This window comes from Tachypleus tridentatus, chromosome 10 (genome assembly GCF_004210375.1).
Source record: "Tachypleus tridentatus isolate NWPU-2018 chromosome 10, ASM421037v1, whole genome shotgun sequence".
In the NCBI taxonomy this organism is placed as follows: domain Eukaryota; kingdom Metazoa; phylum Arthropoda; class Merostomata; order Xiphosura; family Limulidae; genus Tachypleus; species Tachypleus tridentatus.
The window spans coordinates 134,929,653-134,951,661 of NC_134834.1; the positions used below are offsets into that span (position 1 = coordinate 134,929,653).

A 22,009-nucleotide genomic window follows, 5' to 3' on the forward strand; every position below is an offset into this window, starting at 1 on the left:
CTCTTCTTGTGTACCTCTGCACACTTTCTTGTTATTGATTATTCATCAAAGAGCCAACTCCCTTCCTTTTCTCACAGTTTTATACTTGAAAGTCATTAATCAATCATAGCTTTTGCCAATGCTATGGTGCCTCTGAACGGTCAAAGAATTTCACATATCTGTCTTGCTAATGAGGCCTTCATAGTTTCTCATACCTCTTTCTGATCTAGATTAGCATGAGTTCATGGTAGTATGAACATTTCAGTGGAAAATGTCCTAACATGTTCTCCTAACAAATATAGTTATACAGCTTTTTTTTTTTAAATCTTCGTACATATCTTTCACATTTGCCACAAATATTCAATATATGAAGCATTTTAAATGCCCAAAATGATTCAGGTTCTACTGTTTATACAAATGAATGATGAAACTGTAAGAATAAAAAAAGTATTTTTATTCTTAACATGAAATTCATCTTTCACCCATACTAGTCAGTTAGACTGACTTGGTAAACTCAAAGGCAAATGTTTAGCAAAAATACTTTTTTTAAAATTGTGATTTTTTCTTGCAACATACATGTGATGTTTTCAAAAACTTACCAAACATCTTGAAGATACACTTAATAAGTGTGAAATTGTTGAACACAATAGTTTTAATGTGAATTCATTCCAATGGACAGACACTACATACATCATATTAAATGTTTAGTCCTTGTTATGATAATCAAAATGCATTACCTTGATATTTACTGTAATTAAAAGTTATTTGCCAAATATTTATCCAATGAATCAACTAATTCAAGATATTCTTTAATACCTTAGCATTCTCAGGAATACTCAAGAGTTTACCTATGTCAGCAAACTTGACTAGTTATGTCTCTATCAACATCATTAATATAAAGAAGAAAACATAAGGGTCAAGCACTAACTTGTGAGTTACCCCACTAATAACAAGGGGCCAGTTTGATAGGACTTCAATAATTACAACCCTTTTTTCTTTCTCCCTATCAACCACTATACAATTCAATTATCTCTCTAACCCTCACTAATTTGAGTTTATTACTAATCTTTTGTGTGATACCTTATCAGAAGCTTTTTAAAAATCTATGCACATAAATACATATTTTTGTCTTTCATTCATATAGCTAATAACATTTTCCAAAGAGAATAATAGATTAGTATGACAAGGTTTCCCATTGATGAACCTATGTTGGTTTTAATTTATATTTCACTGAATGATTTTATAAAGCTTTTTTTTATCATTCTTCCTAGCATTTATCCTTTTACAAAAGTAATACTATAGCATATCTACATGTGAGTGAATTAACTATCGAGCTGCACCAGGACTCACCTTTATAACGGAGACTCAAACAAGATATTGTTTATGGAGAAGTATTAAATCTCTTACTGACTGAAGCAACTTAAAATGAAATAAAGTCATAAAGTGTATAAAACCATATACACTGCTGGCCAAAATCTTAAGGCCAATGAACATGAAGATAAAGAATTCATTTTGCATTGTTAGACTCAACAACTTATTTCAGTAGAGCTTCAAAAGATGAAAATAAGAAAAGGGAAAATAAAAATAAAAACGTTTTTAGCATTTAATAGGGAAAATGTGAACACTATGAAATTAGCCTAAATACTAGCTGGTCAAAAGTTTAAGACCATACTGAAACGAAACGTTAATCGGTAAACACGTAATGAAATTTAGTCATCTGTGTTCAAGCATTAGCGTTGTCAACATCTTCCACTGACATCCCCTGTGTTACATTGGGTAAAAACATGGCAAAGACTAAAAAGTTGACAGAGTTTGAACATGGCAGAATTGTCGAGCTGCAAAAGCGAGGTCTCTCTCAACGTGCCATCGCTGGTGAGATTGGGCATAGTAAAACTGCTGTTGCAGATTTCTTAAAAGATCCTGAGGGATGTGGAACGAGAATTTCAAGTGGTTGGCCCAAGAAAATTTCACCGGTTTTGAGCAGGAGGATGTGACGGATTGTTCAGCAAGACACCAACCAATCGTCAAATCAGATTAAAGCCCTTATGGGCACAAAATGCAGCTCAAGAACAATAAGATGGCATCTACAAGAGAAAGGCTTTAAAAACCATAAACGTCTTCAGAGGCCACGCCTTCTTCCACACCACGAAACAGCTCGGTTAAACTTTGCTGAGAAGCACCAAACATGGAACGTAGAAAAGTGGACGAAGGTTTTTTTCTCTGATAGGAAAAAATTTAACCTGAATGGTCCAGATGGCTTCCAACATCACTTGTACAATAAGGATATTCCACTGGAGCCATTTTCTACACGACACAGTGGAGGAGGTTCCATCATGATCTGGGGTGCTTTCTCCTTCCATCAAACAATGGAGCTTCAGGTTATACAGGGGCATCAAACAGTAACTGGCTACATTAGCATGATGAAGAGAATATCCTTATTGACTGAAGGCCCTCACTTGTGTGGAAATGATTGGTTCTTTCAGCAGGACAATGCTGCTATCCACAATACCTGCAGGACAAAGGACTTTTTCATGAAAAATAACATGATTCTTTAGGACCATCCAGTGTGTTCGCCCGAACTGAACCCCATTGAAAATGTTTGGGGGTGGATGGCAAGGGAAGTCTGTGGAAATGGACATCAATTCCAAACAGTGCATGGTCTTCATGAAGCAATCTTCATTACTTGGAATAACATTTCGGCCAGCCTTCTGCAAACGCTTATATCGACCATGCTGAATGTTTGAAGTTATTCACAATGATGGCCGTGCAACTCACTACTGAGACCTCTTGTTGGGCATTTCCTACCCTGTTTAGGGCTGCTTTTTCATAAGGTCTTAGACTTTTGACCAGCTAGTATTTAGGCTAATTTCATAGTGTTCACATTTTCCCTATTAAATGCTAAAAAAGTTTTTTATTTTTATTTTCCCTTTTCTTATTTTCGTCTTTTGCGGCTTTACTCAAATAAGTGGTTGAGTCTAACAAGGCAAAATGCATATTTTTTCTTTATGTTCATTGGCCTTAAGATTTTGGCCAGCAGTGTATATATTGCATATATTTTACCTTAAAATACCACCCAATAACTCATAAAGCAAGGAATGCAACTACCCTTTAATCATTGGTGTCTTGATCTAATGATCATCCCAGCTGCTATTTTTTTGGGTTCATTACAAGCCTTAGAGATTAGAAGGTAGTTTTCATTACTTCTGAAAACCATCATAGCTGAATCTTGTCTCTTGATTCAGTACTCATTCTAAACAATGAGATAAACTCTTTCCTCCTTATTTTCAGGGTTGGAATGGAATAAAACAGTGGTCTCATCTTCATTTGACTTAATACCTTCTCTTCTGGTTTTTGATTAAGCAATTCCTTTGGTCATATATACACACACATCTGATAAATGTTTACTGTGCAGTTGCATGCACCCCTTCACTGCTGTATCCTGAATATTAACAAACTGACCCATCAGATCACAAGATGAGTTACAGTCCAACTGAAGTAAAGAGCTTCCACACTGTTGGTATGTCCAAAATAACACCTAGTTTTCATTATTGTTGGATTGAGATATTTAACAAATGGGCATAGTATCACCATCTGGGCCTCCCAATGGCACAGTTGTATGTATGTCTACAGACTTACAACACTAAAAACTGAGTTTTGATACACATGGTGAGCAGAGCACAGATAGCCCATTGTATTGCTTTGTGCTTAACTTCAAACAAACAAACACTCATCATCTGGCTAGAGAGTGCATCAGAATTTCGGTGATGTGAGTAATAGTGTTGCAGCCCTATTAAACAGCCCTTTGTGACTTTTTTTAGTGAGATATAGTCCACTTGGAAGGTGAAATTTGTGCGATGTACAAATTGTGTAAGAAATGTTTAATGAAAACAAAAGATGCAAACACTTCTGTCTTTATCAAACATTATTTGCATTCAGAAACTGGGAGCATACAAGTAGCATACTCAGTTATATGGTCTACTCAGTACTGCAACTACAATAACAATATTTTTATTCCACTTTTGCTTGTGCAGACATTTAGAGTAAATTCACAATCTTGTCTTGGAATGTTCTGTTAACAAGTCACTGAGTTGCTGTCATTGCATTTTGCCTAGATCATTTTCACGATCCTTGGCTAGTAACCTCAGATGTGTAAGTGTCTGAGTATTTTCAGACATGGCCCTATGATTGCAGCCATACTATTATTGCTAGCATCTATTACTTCCACTTTGTTCATTGGTGAATGACCATTACAGCTTGTTGTTGTGTAATTGATTGTTCACACTTGCAGAACATCTGAACAGATAATTGTTCATGGGAATTCTTCTTGATTTATGGAAAAAAAACAAAAAACAGCCTAGTTCATGCATAGGCTCCATAACTGTGTTACATGGTATTGATGCAGTAGACTTTGTCCACAACAAAAGATTAGCTGTCTCTTAATATGCTTTAGAATCCGTAGCATCAGTATTCTTTAAGAGCCCAATTCCATTTTAACATTTTGCCTACCTTCAAAATACTTAAAAATATGTCTATATATGTACATATCATTACTATTTTAACATCATTAGCCAGTTGTTTCTCATAAGCCATTTTGCACTTTTGAAGTTGTACCAAATAAATAAAGACAATTTATTTATTAACAGTGTTATAGTTTACATTAAGTCTATACATTCCTACCTCTTATGCCGACTTAACAGTGTACTGCACCCCGCATATCCCTGCTCACACCTCCACCGTCATTGTGATGTTGTAAGCACCTTTCTCCCAATGCTTCTGAGACATTCCCTCTAGATTCAATCACCCAAAAAGTATCCTAACCTCCTTGACTAGCTACCAAACCTCTTTCTTGCTCAATATCTTAAAACTGCATGTGGAAGTGAAGAGAAAGCACAGTTTCTGGATACCCCTGGTTGTTTTGCATGATGTAACAGGGATGCCAAATATTATTATTTGAGCAAGCATATATGATATCAATACTAAAAATACAATGTATATAAAAAGAAATTATTTTATTAATTGTTTATTTATTAAAATAAATAAATAAAGTGAGACAATTTGGCAACATATTTTTTATATCGAATTTATTCTCTTGAACATTAAATATTATGTAGATAATAGTAAAAATATATTAAAAGAATACTTACAAAAAGAAATAATTTGCTAAGTTTCTTCAAACATAATCTAATTGTATCAAAACAGCCAGTAGCATTTCCTGTAACATAACCAGCTATTTCTAGTACAGTGTTTATTAAAAAAACCTTTTTAATCTGGCATGGTTATTGTTAAAGTTTATATTGCATAAATTCACATTAATAACAAACAGTGACCGATTTAAGCCTTCTACTCCATAAAAGAATCTGAAGTTGTATTTGAGTGAATAAGATTCAACATGCAGTATAATTCCAGCAATTACAAAATTTAACAAGTTATAACACAATGTCTACTGTCAACTATGTCAGTTAGACTCTTATGGAGGTAAAAAAGACATTGTGAAACATTAAAAACTAAAGGACACGTTATTAAAATAAGTATATTCATGATGTTCTAAAAACATGTAGATCCAAGCTTCTGAAAGTGCTTGGGTTATAGGGTTTCTATTTCATTTTTAAAGTAAGTATGGTATCTTCATCAAAGATATTAATGTCCGTTTTTTTTTGTTTTTTTTTAAATTAACCAAGAAAAGAGCTCTCAATCATTCAAACGTAGCTAAATATACCTGTGCAATAATTATGTGGAAAAATTATAAGCACACACTGATTAAATAATGATTTTAATGAAGCTTAATTTTATACTTCAAAATTAAAGAACAATATCTTAATAGGTTATTTTGTACGTACTCAGTACTGACAAGTTTAAAAAGTAAAATAATGATGTAACAGCATGTACCATTAAGTACATTTTAAAATTGTTTAACATTTCATATGTAGTGTGATGACACCAGAAATTGATCACTTTTGAGAAGGGTTTGTGACAGCCCTTTCTAACATCAAATATTTATATTCTTAAATCATAAAGATGTGTTCAGATCAGGTATTTTTTTTACTTTTTTGGGCATTATAAAATAAAGGAATATACATAAGCATTGGACACTAGGACCATCCAGAAGTACACATGCAACAATTTATACCACATCTGTTGTAAACAAAGATCAGCATCTCATAACAGGTGACACTTCAGAAACATAAAGACCAGTGAAGAAGTCCCAAGAACATTTTGCAAAATAATTAAGACATGAAGGAAAGTTGGCAGGTGATATTGATTAGTTGTTCCTGAACCTATTTAATTATCATTTTATCCCCCCCAACTTAGCTTATTAAACATTCATTGTATTTATTATTTTATCTTTACGTGTTTTATCTCTACATTTTATTTTCACCCCAACTTAGCTTATTAAATCTCCTTTGTATTTATTATTTTATCTCTATGTGTTTGTAATTTTTGCTGCATAGATAAAGAATAGATTTGCTTAATTCAACATAAAATAATAATTTTTGCTGTTTTACACATCACAAGTGCAATATTTAAATTTTTTATGTAATTAGAAGCATTCAAAAACCCTGGAAGCAATACTTCTCTCTTAATTAGAGTGCAGAAATGCATTAGGTACAACAAACTGGATGCCAAATATAATAAACAGTTATCATATTATAATGTTTATAAACCATTGGTATTGGAGGGTAGCCCATAGCTGAGGCTACATTCCATGCAAAAAAAAACAAAAAATGACTGTTAATTAGATGGCTGATGTGTATCAGAAGATTCTTTTAACACATTTGTCAAGTTGTTAGTTTCAAATTGGGGACATTAGTGTACATTAAATTGCTTGTCAAAAGTGTGGATAAGTGGTTGTTATGTATTGGCAAAACGTTATCTCAATTTTCTTCAATTGGCAGCTCAGAAATAAACTAAAACACTAAAGGGTGTTAAGTACTAGGAAGATTATTTAAAATTTAGTTCCACTTATAGAGTTGTTAATAATGAAGAACAATCGTAATGCATTATTTTTTGCAGATTTTACTTAGTGATGAAGGAATTTGGAAACCAAACACCATAAGCGTATAGGTCAAACCTTCAAGTTCTTCAAGTGACAAGTGAAACAGATGAAAGGGCAAAGCAACTTACTTAAGAAGCATGTCACTGTTCCATCAAAAGCTTTAAAAGCTTCTTTAGAAGCATCTGCTTTGATTGCGAAAGAATTAATTCACTCAATATGGGATAAACAGTAGTTATTCCTGTCAACATAAAACTGTGCGAGATCATACCTGGAGAGAGGTATGATGAAGCCTCAAGTCTATCACTGTATCATATAACACTGTTGTATGAGATGTAGTCTCTGCTGACATGAAAATATGTTTGATAACATGCATCCAGAACAATTTGAAATTTGCTATACAACTTGATGAAAACATAGATGTTGCAAATTTAACTCAGTTTCTAGTATTTGTACAATACTGTTAAGAAAAGGAAGTGTTCCTGAAGATTTTCTATTTTGCCAAACACTGGAAAGTGTAGTGACATGGAAACCGTCTTTTCTTTTGTTAATGAGATTATTACCAGAAACCATCTTTCTTGGATTAATTGTGTTTGGGTATGCACTGATGGGGCAGCTCCATTTATTAGAAATAAGAAAGTGTTCACAGACAAAATTAATGTTTTTTATGTATTCCACAGCAAAGCACTAGCTTTAAAGAAATTGCAGTCTAGAGCAAACAGAGTGCTATGAGATGCTGTGAATTTTGTTACAGCAGGGGCCCTGGCATGGCCAGGTGGTTTGGGCACTCGACTTGTAATCTGAGAGTTGAGGGTTTGAATCCCTGTTGCACCAAACATGCTCACCCTTTTAGCCATAGGAGCATTCTAATGTGATGGTCAATCCCACTCTTCATTAGTAAAAGGGTACCCCACATTTAAGTTCAGAACAGCAATAGTTTATGGCTTAGTGATGAAGTACCTGCATATAACAAAAATTAGTGCTGCAGAAAAACTAGCTCAAAAATAAAAACTGAAAAGTTTACTGGACTCAGTGACTTATTGGAAGATAACTGGTAATGTCATAGTTTTATTCGTGGCATTGTTTCTGTTCATCTAAGAAATCTTTAGTATCAGTATGTAAATCAATTCTGAGAATCAATGGAAGAACAAGACTGGATTTGGAATTCACTTAATGACTGCTTATAAAGTTTTTCAGATTCTCCAGTGATAAAATTATTTAGGCAGAATTTAAGTCAAAACCTCTTCGGAACTTCCATGCTAGTTTACAAAAAACACCTTAACTTGTCAAGAAAAGCAGTATATAAGATTTTGCTTTTCATATCAAAATATCAATATAAGTCAGCATTTTCTGCTTTTACAACAGTCAAATCAAAACAGCAATTTTATCTTTATGTAATGAGGGACCTCTTGAATGTCTGTGTTAATAATTCAGCCAAGAATGAGCATCACCTTATCCAAAGTTCAAGCCTATCCATCACACTAAACTGAAACTGTCTTACATTATGTATCATTAAGTTTCTTTTATAAAGGGTGTAACAGGGTCAAATATGTTTAGAAAGGAGGAGCACCATAAAAAAGTTTGTGGACTTAAGGTCTTGAATTTTGTTTTGATCCCAGTTTATGATGTATCCTGTTTTGAAGTCATATTCAGCCAAGGCTGATTCATCTGGATGTATTAGTCTTGTTACATTTGTATGCTTTTTTGGTTTTTTTCTGTTGTTTGGCCAATTTCTTCAATGTAAATGTGGCTTCACTGTATTAAGGATGTTTGAAGTGTTCTCCTGGTTTGAAATTAGGGGTGCATATTTCATCATAGTGATCAATATGATATGTATCTATGTACTAATGCTGCAGTACCTTACTTATTTAGATACAGAAGTTTCACCAGTGGTTTGTTACAAAATTTGTCAGTCTTCTGTAATTTATTATCTATATCACTTTAAGTACTAATTTAAGTACCTTTCAGTGCCTATTTCAAATTCTCTGGTTTGATTAATTAAATGGTAGGTGGCAAGAGAAGTAAAATAAAAAGGTTAATACATGTGTATCTATCTATTTTGCTATTGTTAATTTGTTATATCACTTTGCATGTAATGTTTTTGGTAAAAGATATGAAGACAACATGTAATACTGAATATTCATCTTCCTCTGTTGCATTATTAATATTTAGCAAAAATGTTTTATTAGAAATACTGATTTTTTCTGTACAAAAGACTTATAATGTTTACTGAACTTTTGCCAAATTTTATGAAGATACATAAATTGTATTGTATCGGATAATGTTTTGATACAGTCATATCTCAGCTTCTCACTACTTGTATCACTGTGTTACCACATCTTTATTTGAATATTTTAATACTCAATTTTCAGCAAATCATTTTTTTTTTACTTAACGTTGCAATATATGGTGAAGAAAAGATTAATTTGTGTTGGAATATTTATGAATGTTGGAGCACTTTGTTCTACTTGACAGTAGATATAAAACTGGAAGGGTATCTTTGTTGTTTTAAAACCTTCTATAAAAATATTACTTCTTATTCAACATGATTTTCATCACAAATCTTGTTAAATATAATTCTGCATTTTATAGCTTTTGAGAGGTTGAACTTATATTGTATGTATCTGTTAGTGTCATTGGTAGTCTTATAAACAACACTCAACCTTTGTTTTTAGAAAGAGAATTGGCAACAGGTTATTAAAAAAACATGAACTTTATGAATAATGTTGTAGAATTTAGAGAAAAAATATGTACCAGCTAATTACTCAAAGAATGTTATTACCATTGTAATAGTATTTAAAAATAAGAGTGTGTGTTAATACATTTGATCGCAGAACATTCCACTGATTATCGTGGGGTTTTTCTGAGGCTTGCTTCTATTCTGCCAGCAGGCTCTGGACTTGTCTACTTCCTTTTTGCTGCCTTTGTCTCACTTAGTGTTCTCACTCGACATTTTCATACTGCCCCACCTCATTTCATTGCCTCAAACAAGCCAAATTAAACTACAGGAAAACTCCCATGTATAGATAAATAATCTTCCATGAGTGGGGACGAAGAGGAACTACAACGTTCTTCAACATCCCTACTAGGTAGAGAATTCCCCAGACTTCTCTCTCTCTAAACTAAACCCATGCCAAGGTTTTGTTTGTAATACATTAAGAAAAAGTTATTTATTTTAAAGGATAATTTGCTTTAGATCACTAAAGGTAGACATATTAATATTGTTATAACCTTTAGAAAGGGAACCTCTATTAAGTCATGAAGATTTATTATTACTGATAATCCAAACCACATCTAGAAAGACTAGTTTGTTGTTAATTGTATTATAGTACTTTTTACCAGGTCATTAAAAGCAGGTGGTTTGTTAACTTTTATAAATACACCATGTACCAGGTTATTGAAGACAAGTAGTTTGTTATCTTATGATATTATATAGAATAAGAATTTGTACTTATGAGTAAACACAGGTAGTTTATTAACTTTCATAGAATAACATTGGTGTGACTTATAGAAATATAATTTGTATCAAATACGGCAGTTTACTATTTTCTGGTAATATTTTTAATCACATTCTGCTCCAGATTAATAATGACAGATGGTTCATTAAATCTTTAAAAAATGTATAAAGTTTTTGTTATTAATTGCATTTTCATTATCATTGAACCAGTGAATTAGAAATTTGTTTATATAGTAAATTCGTGTGTGTGTGTGTGTGTGTGTAAGATATTATTGTGGTACTTTCACCAGTTTCTAAACTGAGATAATTTATTAGAGAAAGTGTTTCTTCAAGAATGGTTTTAGCATTACTGTATAGATTTTTATTGTTATTTCACAGGGATCGACCTTACCCTGAACCTGCCATCAGAAACATTATGTTCCAGATACTACAGGGACTATCTTTCATGCACAAACATGGTTTTTTTCACCGAGATATCAAGCCAGAAAACCTATTGTGTATGGGACCAGACCTGGTGAAGATTGCAGATTTTGGATTAGCCAGAGAGATTCGATCTCGTCCTCCATATACAGACTATGTATCCACTAGATGGTATGAGCTTTTCTATTTGTTATAATAGTTTCGTTTCCATGCCTTCAAAACATTATTAATGATCAAATTTGAAACCATTATAATAATAAGTTATACTGATGTTGAGATCTGTGTTGTTAACAGGCCTGCTACTAACTTTTAGATGTTTCCAAGAATAATAGATACTTTCACTTCACTACTTCTTTATTGGGTATTTTGAAACCTTTAAGTTTATTTTAGAATTAATATAATCTTTAAACCTTGAGAATCATGAATTTGTTTTAAAAGATAATATTTTTAAATATTTGAATGAAAATACTTGTAAATAAATTGAGGTATCCTTATGCATGATAAATTTAATTATTCTTGGTTGCCTGAGAATTTGAGAAAGTATGTCTTGCATATATTTTTAACACTTGCTTATTTTCTTTGACTCATTTAAAGCAGGGTAAAATGGATGCATAATTATTTTCACTTTAGTTATGTTTAGTTATTACTCTGAATTTAATACAAAGTAATTCTTTCCCCCAATATTTTCAATATTCTTGAGTTAACAAATCTTGTATTCACAATGAGCAGGTATCGTGCACCAGAAGTGTTATTAAGATCCACCAACTACACTTCAGCAATTGATATGTTTGCAGTTGGTTGTATTATGGCTGAACTGTACACTCTTCAACCCCTGTTCCCTGGACGTAGTGAGATAGACCAAATCTTCAGGATATGCTCAGTTCTGGGTACTCCTGACAAGGTAGAACATAATCAACTTGTCCACTTTTTTCTCATTAGGTTATATAAAAAAACTGACTCTTTTAGGGTTGTTATTTTGTTTACATAACATACAGTTTTGCAATACATTTTCTAAATTGTAAATAGCTTTTTAAGATATATAATGATATCAGATATGGGCTCTCTTCATAATCACCCTGTACCACGTGTTTCATAAGCAACTTATTATTAATCACAATAAAATAAATGGATCTTTTCACACTTTGTGTTTTCTCTAGAGAGACTGGCCAGAAGGCTATCAACTTGCAGCTGCTATGAACTTTCGTTTCCCTCAGTTTTCTGAAATGCCATTAAATAGCATTGTTCCAAATTGTAGTAATGAAGGTATTACATTGATGAAAGATCTTCTTAGGTGGAATCCCACAAAAAGACCAACATGCATTGTGGTATGTCTTTTACCTAACAATATCATCATAACTTTAAAATCTTTGTGTTTGTTTGACTGTTCTCTTTGTCATTATTATGCCCACAGTCATTGTATTCTAATTTATGTAAGACAGTTGCCTTTGTTATTTCTTTAGCTGCAATTAATTTGTATGCTAATTTCAATTAAATGTTGTGTTGGTTTATTTAAAGATCTTTAAGAAACCATTGGAATTAATTTATCAATCTATTTTTGTTATTTCTTCTTTTTTTTTAAGTCCCTGAGGTATCCCTATTTTCAAGTTGGTCAAAAACTTGGAGGTCAAAAGCCAGCTCAGGATTGTAAAGTGCAACCACCAACAAAAAACAATGGCAATATAGAAAACAGACCTCCCAAGGTAATAATTGATTTTCATTTATTACTGAATTGTTAAGAAAGGACTCTAAAATTATGATCAAATCATACAGTGATAAAATTACTTTCAAAATATTAAGCATGAGTTTGGGCAAGGTAAGTGGAATGGATACAATGTTACATTTTCTATAAATAACCTTGATGTGATATAATATGGGTTATGGTCTAAAATCTTGTAATATAAAATTACAGTGAAATATTTTCTACATGTGAAAAATACTTATTGGTTTTATTTTAGTACAAATTTTTATTACTTACACAGTAGTGAGAGCAATGTAAGTAAATTTACTTTAAAAGAACTTGGTTTTTCTCATTCTTCTATACCTTCATAATTTTTAATTAATTTACCTAGTATTTTCAGAAAGATAGCCAGCCAATTGGCTATTAATAAGTAAAAAAAAAATGTTTAATTCAAGTTGCTTAAAGATATGTGGTTTATTAAAATTAGGAACAAAAACATGCTTAACCTGTTGACTGCCAAGTATTTCAGCTGCTACAATACAACTTTAATGTTTCTTAATTTTGTAACTTTTTTCGTGATGCTATTTTGGATCAAAAGTCAAACAATTTGTAAGTAGGTCAAATGCATGTATGGTGCTGACATATAGCGTTAATGTTAGGTATTATTGAAAACGAATTAACTCGTCCGTGGCACTGTGTTACCGATTGGCTTGGACAAGTTATCTCGTCTACGGCACTGTTAAGAGGTCTTAATAATTTGTAATATAACAAATGAGTCACTGGAAGCAAGTATATTTTTCCAAGTACTTTTATATTAGCTTTCACAGTCATTTGGTTAATATATTGATTTATTATGAATTAAGTACTTAAATGTTTAGAAATGGTTGCTTTCAACTATACTGCAATTAAGTTTGTAAACAAAATTTAATCAGTATTATACATAATGTTATTACTGACAGTTTCTTTGTCACAGGAACTGCAAAGTATGTGAAAAAATAACTCGTAAGCCACTGAATTTCACCTTTCTCTTTTATTGTTTTTCTTTCTTCTTCTGATGTTTTAAAGTTATAGATATAAAACAATCAGCTACAAATCCATTAGTCTTAAGATATATTCTTTCTCTGGATTGATTGACTAATAAAGAAAATGATATTTGTAGTTACCTTGAGTTTTCTTTTTAAAACATACTAGTAATATTCAAGAATAGAAACATCACAGAAAGATGAGGTTTGCACTATCATTACTAGTCTAATAAGTCTGAATAATAACAGTAATATATATGTATGTACATTACTGGAAATAATTATTGAAAATGTTTCAAAAGAAGGTGTAAAGACAAGTAATTATGTGGAGATACTACCCTGTATCACCCAATCAGTCTAAAGCACATGTCTAAAGAGGATATGTGAATCTGGTAATGTTTAGTTAAAGAAGTGGCCACAGTCAGAAACATACTACAAACACAGTGTTAAGTATCTGAAGCTGTTTTCTTTTTGTGAAATAACAATCAAGTACAGATCTTTTCAATGACCTCATTATAAATACAGGTTTGAACTTTTATCTCAAGAACAGTAAAGGTACACATTTGCACACAGTGGTCTCATTAAAGGTATAGCTACTCAAAAGAGGTAACCAAACCAAAAGGTTGAAGTGGTCAAAGTTGGAAATATGTGCTCTTTACAAATGAATCAAAGTTTGATTTGTTTGGCAGTGGTAAATTACAGTTTGTTCTGTGGTGGGAAGAAGAATGGTACCATAATTAATATGCATTTTTAGTAAAGCATGTGGATGATCAGTACAAGTTTTGAGCAGTATTTCATCAAAAGTTGTTGATAATTTACACAAAATTGGTAACATCCTCATGGCTGGCAAGTATCAATGTTACTAATCCATTATGCCATTCACTTTGGAATAAAACTCTTAAGTATGTCTTCATCTTCTAATAAGATAACGATCTTGTGTATACATCAAATGTTATGGAACAGTATCTTTATGATAACGAGAGCACAACTATAGGTGGGTATGCAAAAATTTCCAATATGAACATTCTTAAAGCTGTATGAGTATTTATAAAACAAAGTCATAAGATGACTAAAGAACTTGGTTGAACTTTGGGAAATAATATAGAACACTTGGAACAACACTCTACAATTATATGGCAATAAACTTTACACCAGCACAAAGGTATAATGCTTTGTGTAAAGAAAAAGGGCTGAACTACAAAATATTAACACATTGTACAACTTAATTATATTTCTTTTCTATTTTATATGACAATGTTTAGAAATATTAGTAAGTTTACCAGCTAAGTAATCACTACTGCCAATCATTTATATATACATTTCTTATTAGGGTGGTGTTCAGCAAGAAAGAAAAGTTGGAGTTCAAGCTCCATTAGAAAATAGAGATGGAAACATTAGTGTTGTTGGAAGGTATGCTGTTTGAAATATCAGTGAAAAAAAATGTATCTACATATATATGTATAATCAAATCCATTACAAATTATTTTTTTCCTGGTTATTTGAAACATAAAAAGGTTTTTGTCATACAAGGCTTAGGGTCTTGTTCATCACTATTATAAATTCTCTGTTGGTGTAGATTAATAAAGAGTCTAGAAACTATATTTTAAGTCCCTTTTATGTAAGTTGGACTTCAAAATAAACAAAATTCTATTTGATTCCTAAACACTTAACTGCTTAATATATGAAAAAGGATAAAGCTGTATCAAATAATAAATATATTTCAAATTAGCATATTGAAATCTACTATAAAGCTTACACTAGTAAAGAAATTCAGTTAATCTTAACAGAAAATGCTAGTAATGGGAACATTTTATCAACTTTGAAGTTACTTAATACTTATATTGTTAAAATAAAACATAATGAACATGGATATCTTTTTAAACATCTGTCATAAAAGCAGTGGGGGGGAGAACTTTATGGAAAATATTTCACAGATTTACACCTCTTTGAATTAATAGTTAGTAATTGATCAATTGGTAATCATTGAAACTTGATGGATGGATAAATTTATCATAGCTGACCATGAAACTTTCAATAAACATAAAATGGTCTCTAACTGAAACCAAATTTTAATCATCACTATCCTTGATACTCCCACTTACCTTTACATATGTTAATATCAGATACTTGCATACTAACATGCAAATGATTATGCAGAAACTGTTCACCAGTAAGAATGTGACACTACCCCTATCATAACTAGTGCCTTTTAATTTTGCAACTATTAACCACTTCTTGACTAGTAGTCTTCCTCTATAGACATGTTTTTTGCTCATGGTTAACTTACACACAAGTTTTTATTTTCTTAATTTTGAGACATCATATCTATATATATATTTGTTATTTTCCATTTTTGTTCAATGTGAAAAGTTTTTTTTCTCTTTAATTCACTTTCTAGAGTTATGCACTTGCAGTTTCATGTGGTCACAACTACATTAGATTTACCAACCATATTCACATAGTTGGAACTATGATTATTATCCCTTCATGTGATAGCTCTGGTGCATCAGGAGTTGATAAATTTTATGCAACATTCAGAACATGCTGATGATTGTCCCGTCATACTCACAGAGTGTTTGGTTGATTGTAAAGAAGAGGTTTTAGACCTCCTATCTATGCTTCTCAGTTGTGTGTCATTTTGGGGTAATTGGCCAAACCTCCTTCACCTTTTATGAAATTGGTTAACCCTCTTGCAGTATCCTTTACTGCACCATTACACAAGGTTTTAGTGTCTTACATTCACAATTTTATTAAACAACTTTTTATGTTGTACCAATTTGTGTATCATAAAATCTCAGCTAATAATCCATATTTCAAAAGTATGTGTCTTAAATTCTTAATTTTATAAGGCAATATTTAAACAAAATCCTGAATTTCCCCTGGTGTGACTCACATAACACATTTTCTCTAGGTATATTTTCATCTCTATTTTATCCCCCTCTCAAGAAACTGTAAAATTAAATATAAATTACTCACTATAAAAATCATCATTGCTCAGATATAATCTTCAATTCTGTTTGGTTACAGGGCTATTGAATAGAAAATCAGGCCCCTCACTCTCAAGATTTGTTAATAGTTCTCTCTTATGTTTAATTGTATGTTACCTGTAACAACTACAAAGTTAAGGTTTTGATCTATCAAACAATGTATTATATTGTGTTTTGAATAGAAAAGCATCAACTTTACTTATAATACAACTTTGGTTCCCACAGGAATCACAATGGCGATGCTGGATGAATTTGTAATGGCTCTTGTTGCATAGTTAGAAAGTAAGAAAAAAATTCTGCTGTTTGCATGTTCTTAGTCTCGGTTGTTTGGTGCATTATTTAATTAAACAAAAATTATTTTATACACTACTACCATTTTTATAAAAGTAGGGTTAACTGTCATCAACAATCAACAGTGGTATGTCTACTGACTTACAACGCTAAAATCAGGGGTTCGATTCCCATTGGTGGGCTCAGGTAGCCAGATGTGGTTTTGCTATAAGAAAAACACACACACAAAGAAAGAAAATATTTGAAAAAGTATTTATTTTTTGTTTTTCATATTTATTATAAAAGTAACTAAAATATAAAAATATAGATCTCTTTAGGTTAGATTAGGTGAAACAAACTAATAATAGTAATATACTAAAAGCATTTCACAGGGGACCCATGAAAGCAATTTATGTGTAATGTAAGTTGATAGCATATTGTGAGCTGCACTTTCCCCAACTAATTTACAACTTATAGTTAGACATGGTTCAAAGGGCAATAAAATGTAATTATAAACAGTTATATGCTGTTCTGAGTTTAAAGTTACTTAGAATAAACAAAGTGTCCTTTGAAGTTATTCTAGAAATAAAAAAGAGGGTAATTTGTGTGTGTGTGTGGTTACAAGTTTGGTAAAATTGACCAGCCTTGTACAGAAAATAATGTGCGAGTTATAAAGTTTTAATGAAAACAAACATTCAAAATGTGTTTAGGAGGTTTTAGAGATTATACAAATGAAACTTGGGATTCTTGAGATGAAGAAAATGGGCATTCGTATTCTTGAGAGTCATCTTGAGGAGCACATCTGCATTCAGGAGTTGGTATGTCTCAATCCGCACATACTGTGAATGATCTTGTTTTTGCTTACCATTGTTCCAACTTTTTTTTATTTAGTCACAGCGTTTGCAGCCACTTATTATGTCTTTACACTTCAGTTGTTTTTCCCAACCAGTTTTTTCATATTTTTCTAACCCTGACCAACCTTCTACATTCCTTATCTTCCCTTCATTTTTCATCTGATGCTGTTCATCATTCCCTTGAAGGATTTTCAGATGAAACTTAGAATCTCCTTTTTTGTTACAATCACACACTTTTCCTCTTCAAGTGTGGCTGCTCTGTTGTTGAGAACTTGTGGGTAGGGATGCCATTTTATCTATAACTTATTTACCTTCTAACTTGTCACATAACTTGTGGATGGCACCTTTTTTGTTTCAGGAAGTGCTTGAGGGTATCTCCAACTGACTTGTTAAGAGATGAGAGTTCAGTCAGCTTGTCTGCATACCTCTCCCTATCATCTTTGGTCTCTTGTTTATTCCATCAACCTGTTTCTGTCTCAGTGTCTCCCTCAGGGCCAGTGGGGACAAGACCCCTTGACTTTGGCCAAATTTAGAGGTCCATTGCTATGGATCCATGGTTTCTGAAAGTCATGTAAAAAAGTCTGGACCTCCAATCTATTTGCCTTCCTCATTGTCTCACAATCCTGTTTCCTTTCTTCCTCCTAGACATTCTGTTTCTTGTCAGTATCTTTTTACGGCATTTTGGGACTTACTTTAGAAAGGTGCCACCAAATGTGGAGATCCTTCTAGTCAAGGATATTTTTCTCCTTCCTAGTTATTCATAGGTTCACCATGGGAGTTGTAATTAGCTCTTCATTGGAATTTTGCTCTAAATTGATGAATGATGAAGGTCAGTATGTAGGATGCATAGTTCCATATCCCATGCATCCAGACAGTATCTTTACTTCATTCATCGAGGATGTGTATCTCAGTTTTGGGGCTCTTTCATTTACACTTTCCTAAGCTTCCTAAATGTTCTGTTAAGTAAATCAGGCTTTTGCGTCATTCCAGGTGTCTTTGTTTGCATTTTGATATGGATCACTGGCTTCTTCATGCTTTACTAGACAAATCTGCCACACCTACTCAGTTTCTTCTCCTGGAAGCTGCCACAGTGGGTTGGCTTGTCCAATTGGAGCTATCTTTCCTCACAACCACACAATATTAGGTTAACTTGGTTTGTTTTTCAACTCCTTTATTAGTCTGGCTCAACTTTCTTCACATTACTTTATGGACATGTCATATTTCATGCAGCATGAATCTTGTCAGATTGATTATCCTGTCTCAATATTCTTCCTATGGAGTAGTCTCTGAATCCCACATTTTAAAGGGTTGCATACTCAGTGGGATATTTCAGATCTAATGGTTTTTGACACTTGTGTCAATACACAACTTCTCTAGTTTTTATCTTATTTTGTTTTATCCTTCAATCAGAATTGGAGATCAGTATATATATTTGTCTCCTCCCATCTGTCCATGTCATAATTCAGATTACTCTGTGTTGTGATTTTTTTTCATGTTTCTTCCCATCAGATCCATCACCTTATCACCTTAATAAAGTGCACAGCATTCACACCTTACTAGGTCATGGTTGTTAATTTCTATTTTCTTTTGGAAGACATCATCAGTGCCTGCATACTTTTACATCTCCTTATCCCCTACTTATGTGTGAATGCTATGCACTTCATTAATTTTATTTTCCTTGCAGGGACCTTTCTTACTTATTTGGATCACACTCTGTGAAGAGTATTGCCTCCAGCTGAGACACCATTCTTCCTGCCATCTACTGGCTACCAGTTCCCTGTGTATCTAGTGTTTTGCTGAAGCTGAACCAGCCACATAAGTCCTTACATATGTTTAGATGTTTACCTTCCTTACACTGTGAAATGGATGATAAATTCTAAATGTCTCCATGTTTTGGACTAGAGATGCACCCTAAATAACAGCCTCTCTTCCAACTGTCAATTCCTAGTGGATCTAGTGTTAGTTGTAGAATAAGACACATCTGCCCACATGTATAAAGTTGGGTACCATCCTGTTACTGTGTACTAGATGAACACCCATCTTGGATCTTCACTTTCCTACCATCCACCTGATGTCGATTCCTGATGGATCTTGTATTGGTCATATGTATATGTAAAAATGGCTGGTTTGGGTTGAGAAACTTTTATGTAGAGGAGTGAACAACCTTCTTTGCTCCTCTACATAAAAATTTTCTCAACCCAAACCAGCCATTTTTACATATATATTTTTCTCTACAAATGGGTTTTCTCATCATCACTGATTATTGTGTTGGTCATGTTGAATGTGCATACATACCCATATGTGGCAGCATGAAGTGAAAAATATAGGACACTCTCTACTGCTGACCTGGTATACAAGTCCAGATGTTGTCAAGTGTTGGTTAACATTGAACTACCATTTATATTCTATTGTGCTATAGCTTCTCTACATCTGGCGATCTCTCTATTTCTGTCATTTTTTTTCATACGGTTCACCTTTTTAGTTCGTTCTCACACCCTACAGTTCTCCTTTGGGTACTTCCTGAAGGGGGATCATCATCTCACTGGCCCTCCACCTGTTCAACGTGGGATTCCAGTTTTGTCAGAAGTTAACATTTTCCAGCAGTGTGGTGTGGCTTGATCTGACCAATCTCAGTTGTTAACAGGTGCAAGATTTGAAAGAGTGCTAGTTACAATAAAGGTGGTGTCTTACTCCTATTGTTGGAGGGTTGCTGCATAATTATTTGTATGTTAGTTTGAAGATATCTGGCATTAACATATATGACGGTTAGTGGAAGTGTCAAAGCTAGTGCAAAGCGAATCCTGTGTGCCAACAGAGGGCAATTAATCATGAAAAGCTTTTTATAAGAAAAGGTAATTATTTATTGAAAACAAATTTTCAGTTTATAAATTTGTTAACTTTAAGCAAACCAAATCAACAGTAGTTGTTATGAGAAGCTCGGAAGAACAATACAGTGATTTCTCTTTTAAGAGATGATCCAAGCTCTTCTTCAATCCTGCAGGTATTCTGAAGCAGTCCATAGTACATCTTTAGTTGTATTCAAAATAATAGGTATCATATTAAATAACAGATATCGTGTATATTTGGTGGATTTTAATACAGCCACAGAAAGCCTAATATATTACTTATGCTATGGATATTGTATTAGTCACATTTCAAGTCTAAAGCCATTTTCTACACATGAAACCTGTTCACTTCACTTTCTTTGCTTGGCTACAGCTTCAATATTATCTTTTTTATAAATAGCACAGCTGCAAGAACAAAACTTTCATATTAAGTTTAAAAAATTACAGAAAATAGGTCCTTTATTTTTTTCTAAGCATAATACTTTGGAATGAAATAGCATTACTTTCAACATGCAAGTTCAATACAGGTGTAGTTTTATCACTTTTATACCATCACTTTATCAAACTGTTAGCATAGTGTGATGTAACTGCCTACATCTCAGCTCTGGGAAGCCATAGGCTAGGGAACTAAACATATAATGAAAGCTTTTTTTTTTTCTGTTCCTTTCCACTGTATAAGTTGGTATGGCTTCTATTAGGTTGAGGAATAATTCGTGAGCATTTTTAAATAATTTCATTCAAGCATTACATGCAAGACTATACAATACTTCAATGCATGAACACATTACACCCAAAACATTTATTATGATACTTTATTTCATGTAATACCTAGGTATATAGTATGCATTGTTTTAAACGAAATTGCAAGAAATTAAATGCGAAAAGCAGATGGTGTCGAAAATGCTCGATTTTGTCCACTTGACATTCCATTTAATGAGCTGAAAATGAAAGCAAAAATTAAAGACATATGAAAATCAAACACACCATCTATTAGAGCAAAAAATTATCTACCAAATGACATGAAATATTTTGCGAAAGCATTTCATTTATGAATATATTTGTTTAACTTGAAAAAACGCTCACGAATTATTCCTGAACCCAATAGTTCAGCAAATATTTGCACAGAGATTGAAAAAGTGATAAAGCTTAGCTGGAAGAAAAGATGCTTGTGAATAGTTTTTGCCATAGTTATGGTCTTGATTTGTTTTTATCTTGTGAAGGTTTGCTTTACAATTTCATTCTTCATTTGAATTATGCTGTTGCCTTAGGCATAGTTACATCATTTTTTTGCACTTGACCGCATGAAGTTAGGCTGTGTTTAAACAAGATCTTTTTAGCCTAAGGGCATGTGTGAATGGGTAATGTATGTATATATAATGTAAATATATGTATACACAAAGAACATAATTTTAAAACTTCATGGAAATTCAGTTTATATATATATACTGTTAACAGTTTAGCAAAAAATGGTTTTAGTGTATATTACTGATCATAAACACAATGAA

General features: G+C 32.6%; 1 protein-coding gene across 2 annotated transcripts in view; it reads left to right on the forward strand.

Moving 5' to 3' along the window:
- The window catches only part of LOC143230377 (serine/threonine-protein kinase ICK), a 53,574-nt gene that overhangs the window by 28,088 nt on the left and 3,477 nt on the right, over positions 1-22,009 (forward strand). For both annotated transcript variants that reach the window (XM_076463862.1, XM_076463863.1), the window contains exons 5-9: positions 10,806-11,018; positions 11,577-11,748; positions 12,005-12,172; positions 12,428-12,547; positions 14,878-14,957. In XM_076463862.1, the coding sequence (XP_076319977.1) occupies positions 10,806-11,018; positions 11,577-11,748; positions 12,005-12,172; positions 12,428-12,547; positions 14,878-14,957 (753 nt within the window). The remainder of the gene's footprint in view (positions 1-10,805; positions 11,019-11,576; positions 11,749-12,004; positions 12,173-12,427; positions 12,548-14,877; positions 14,958-22,009) is intronic.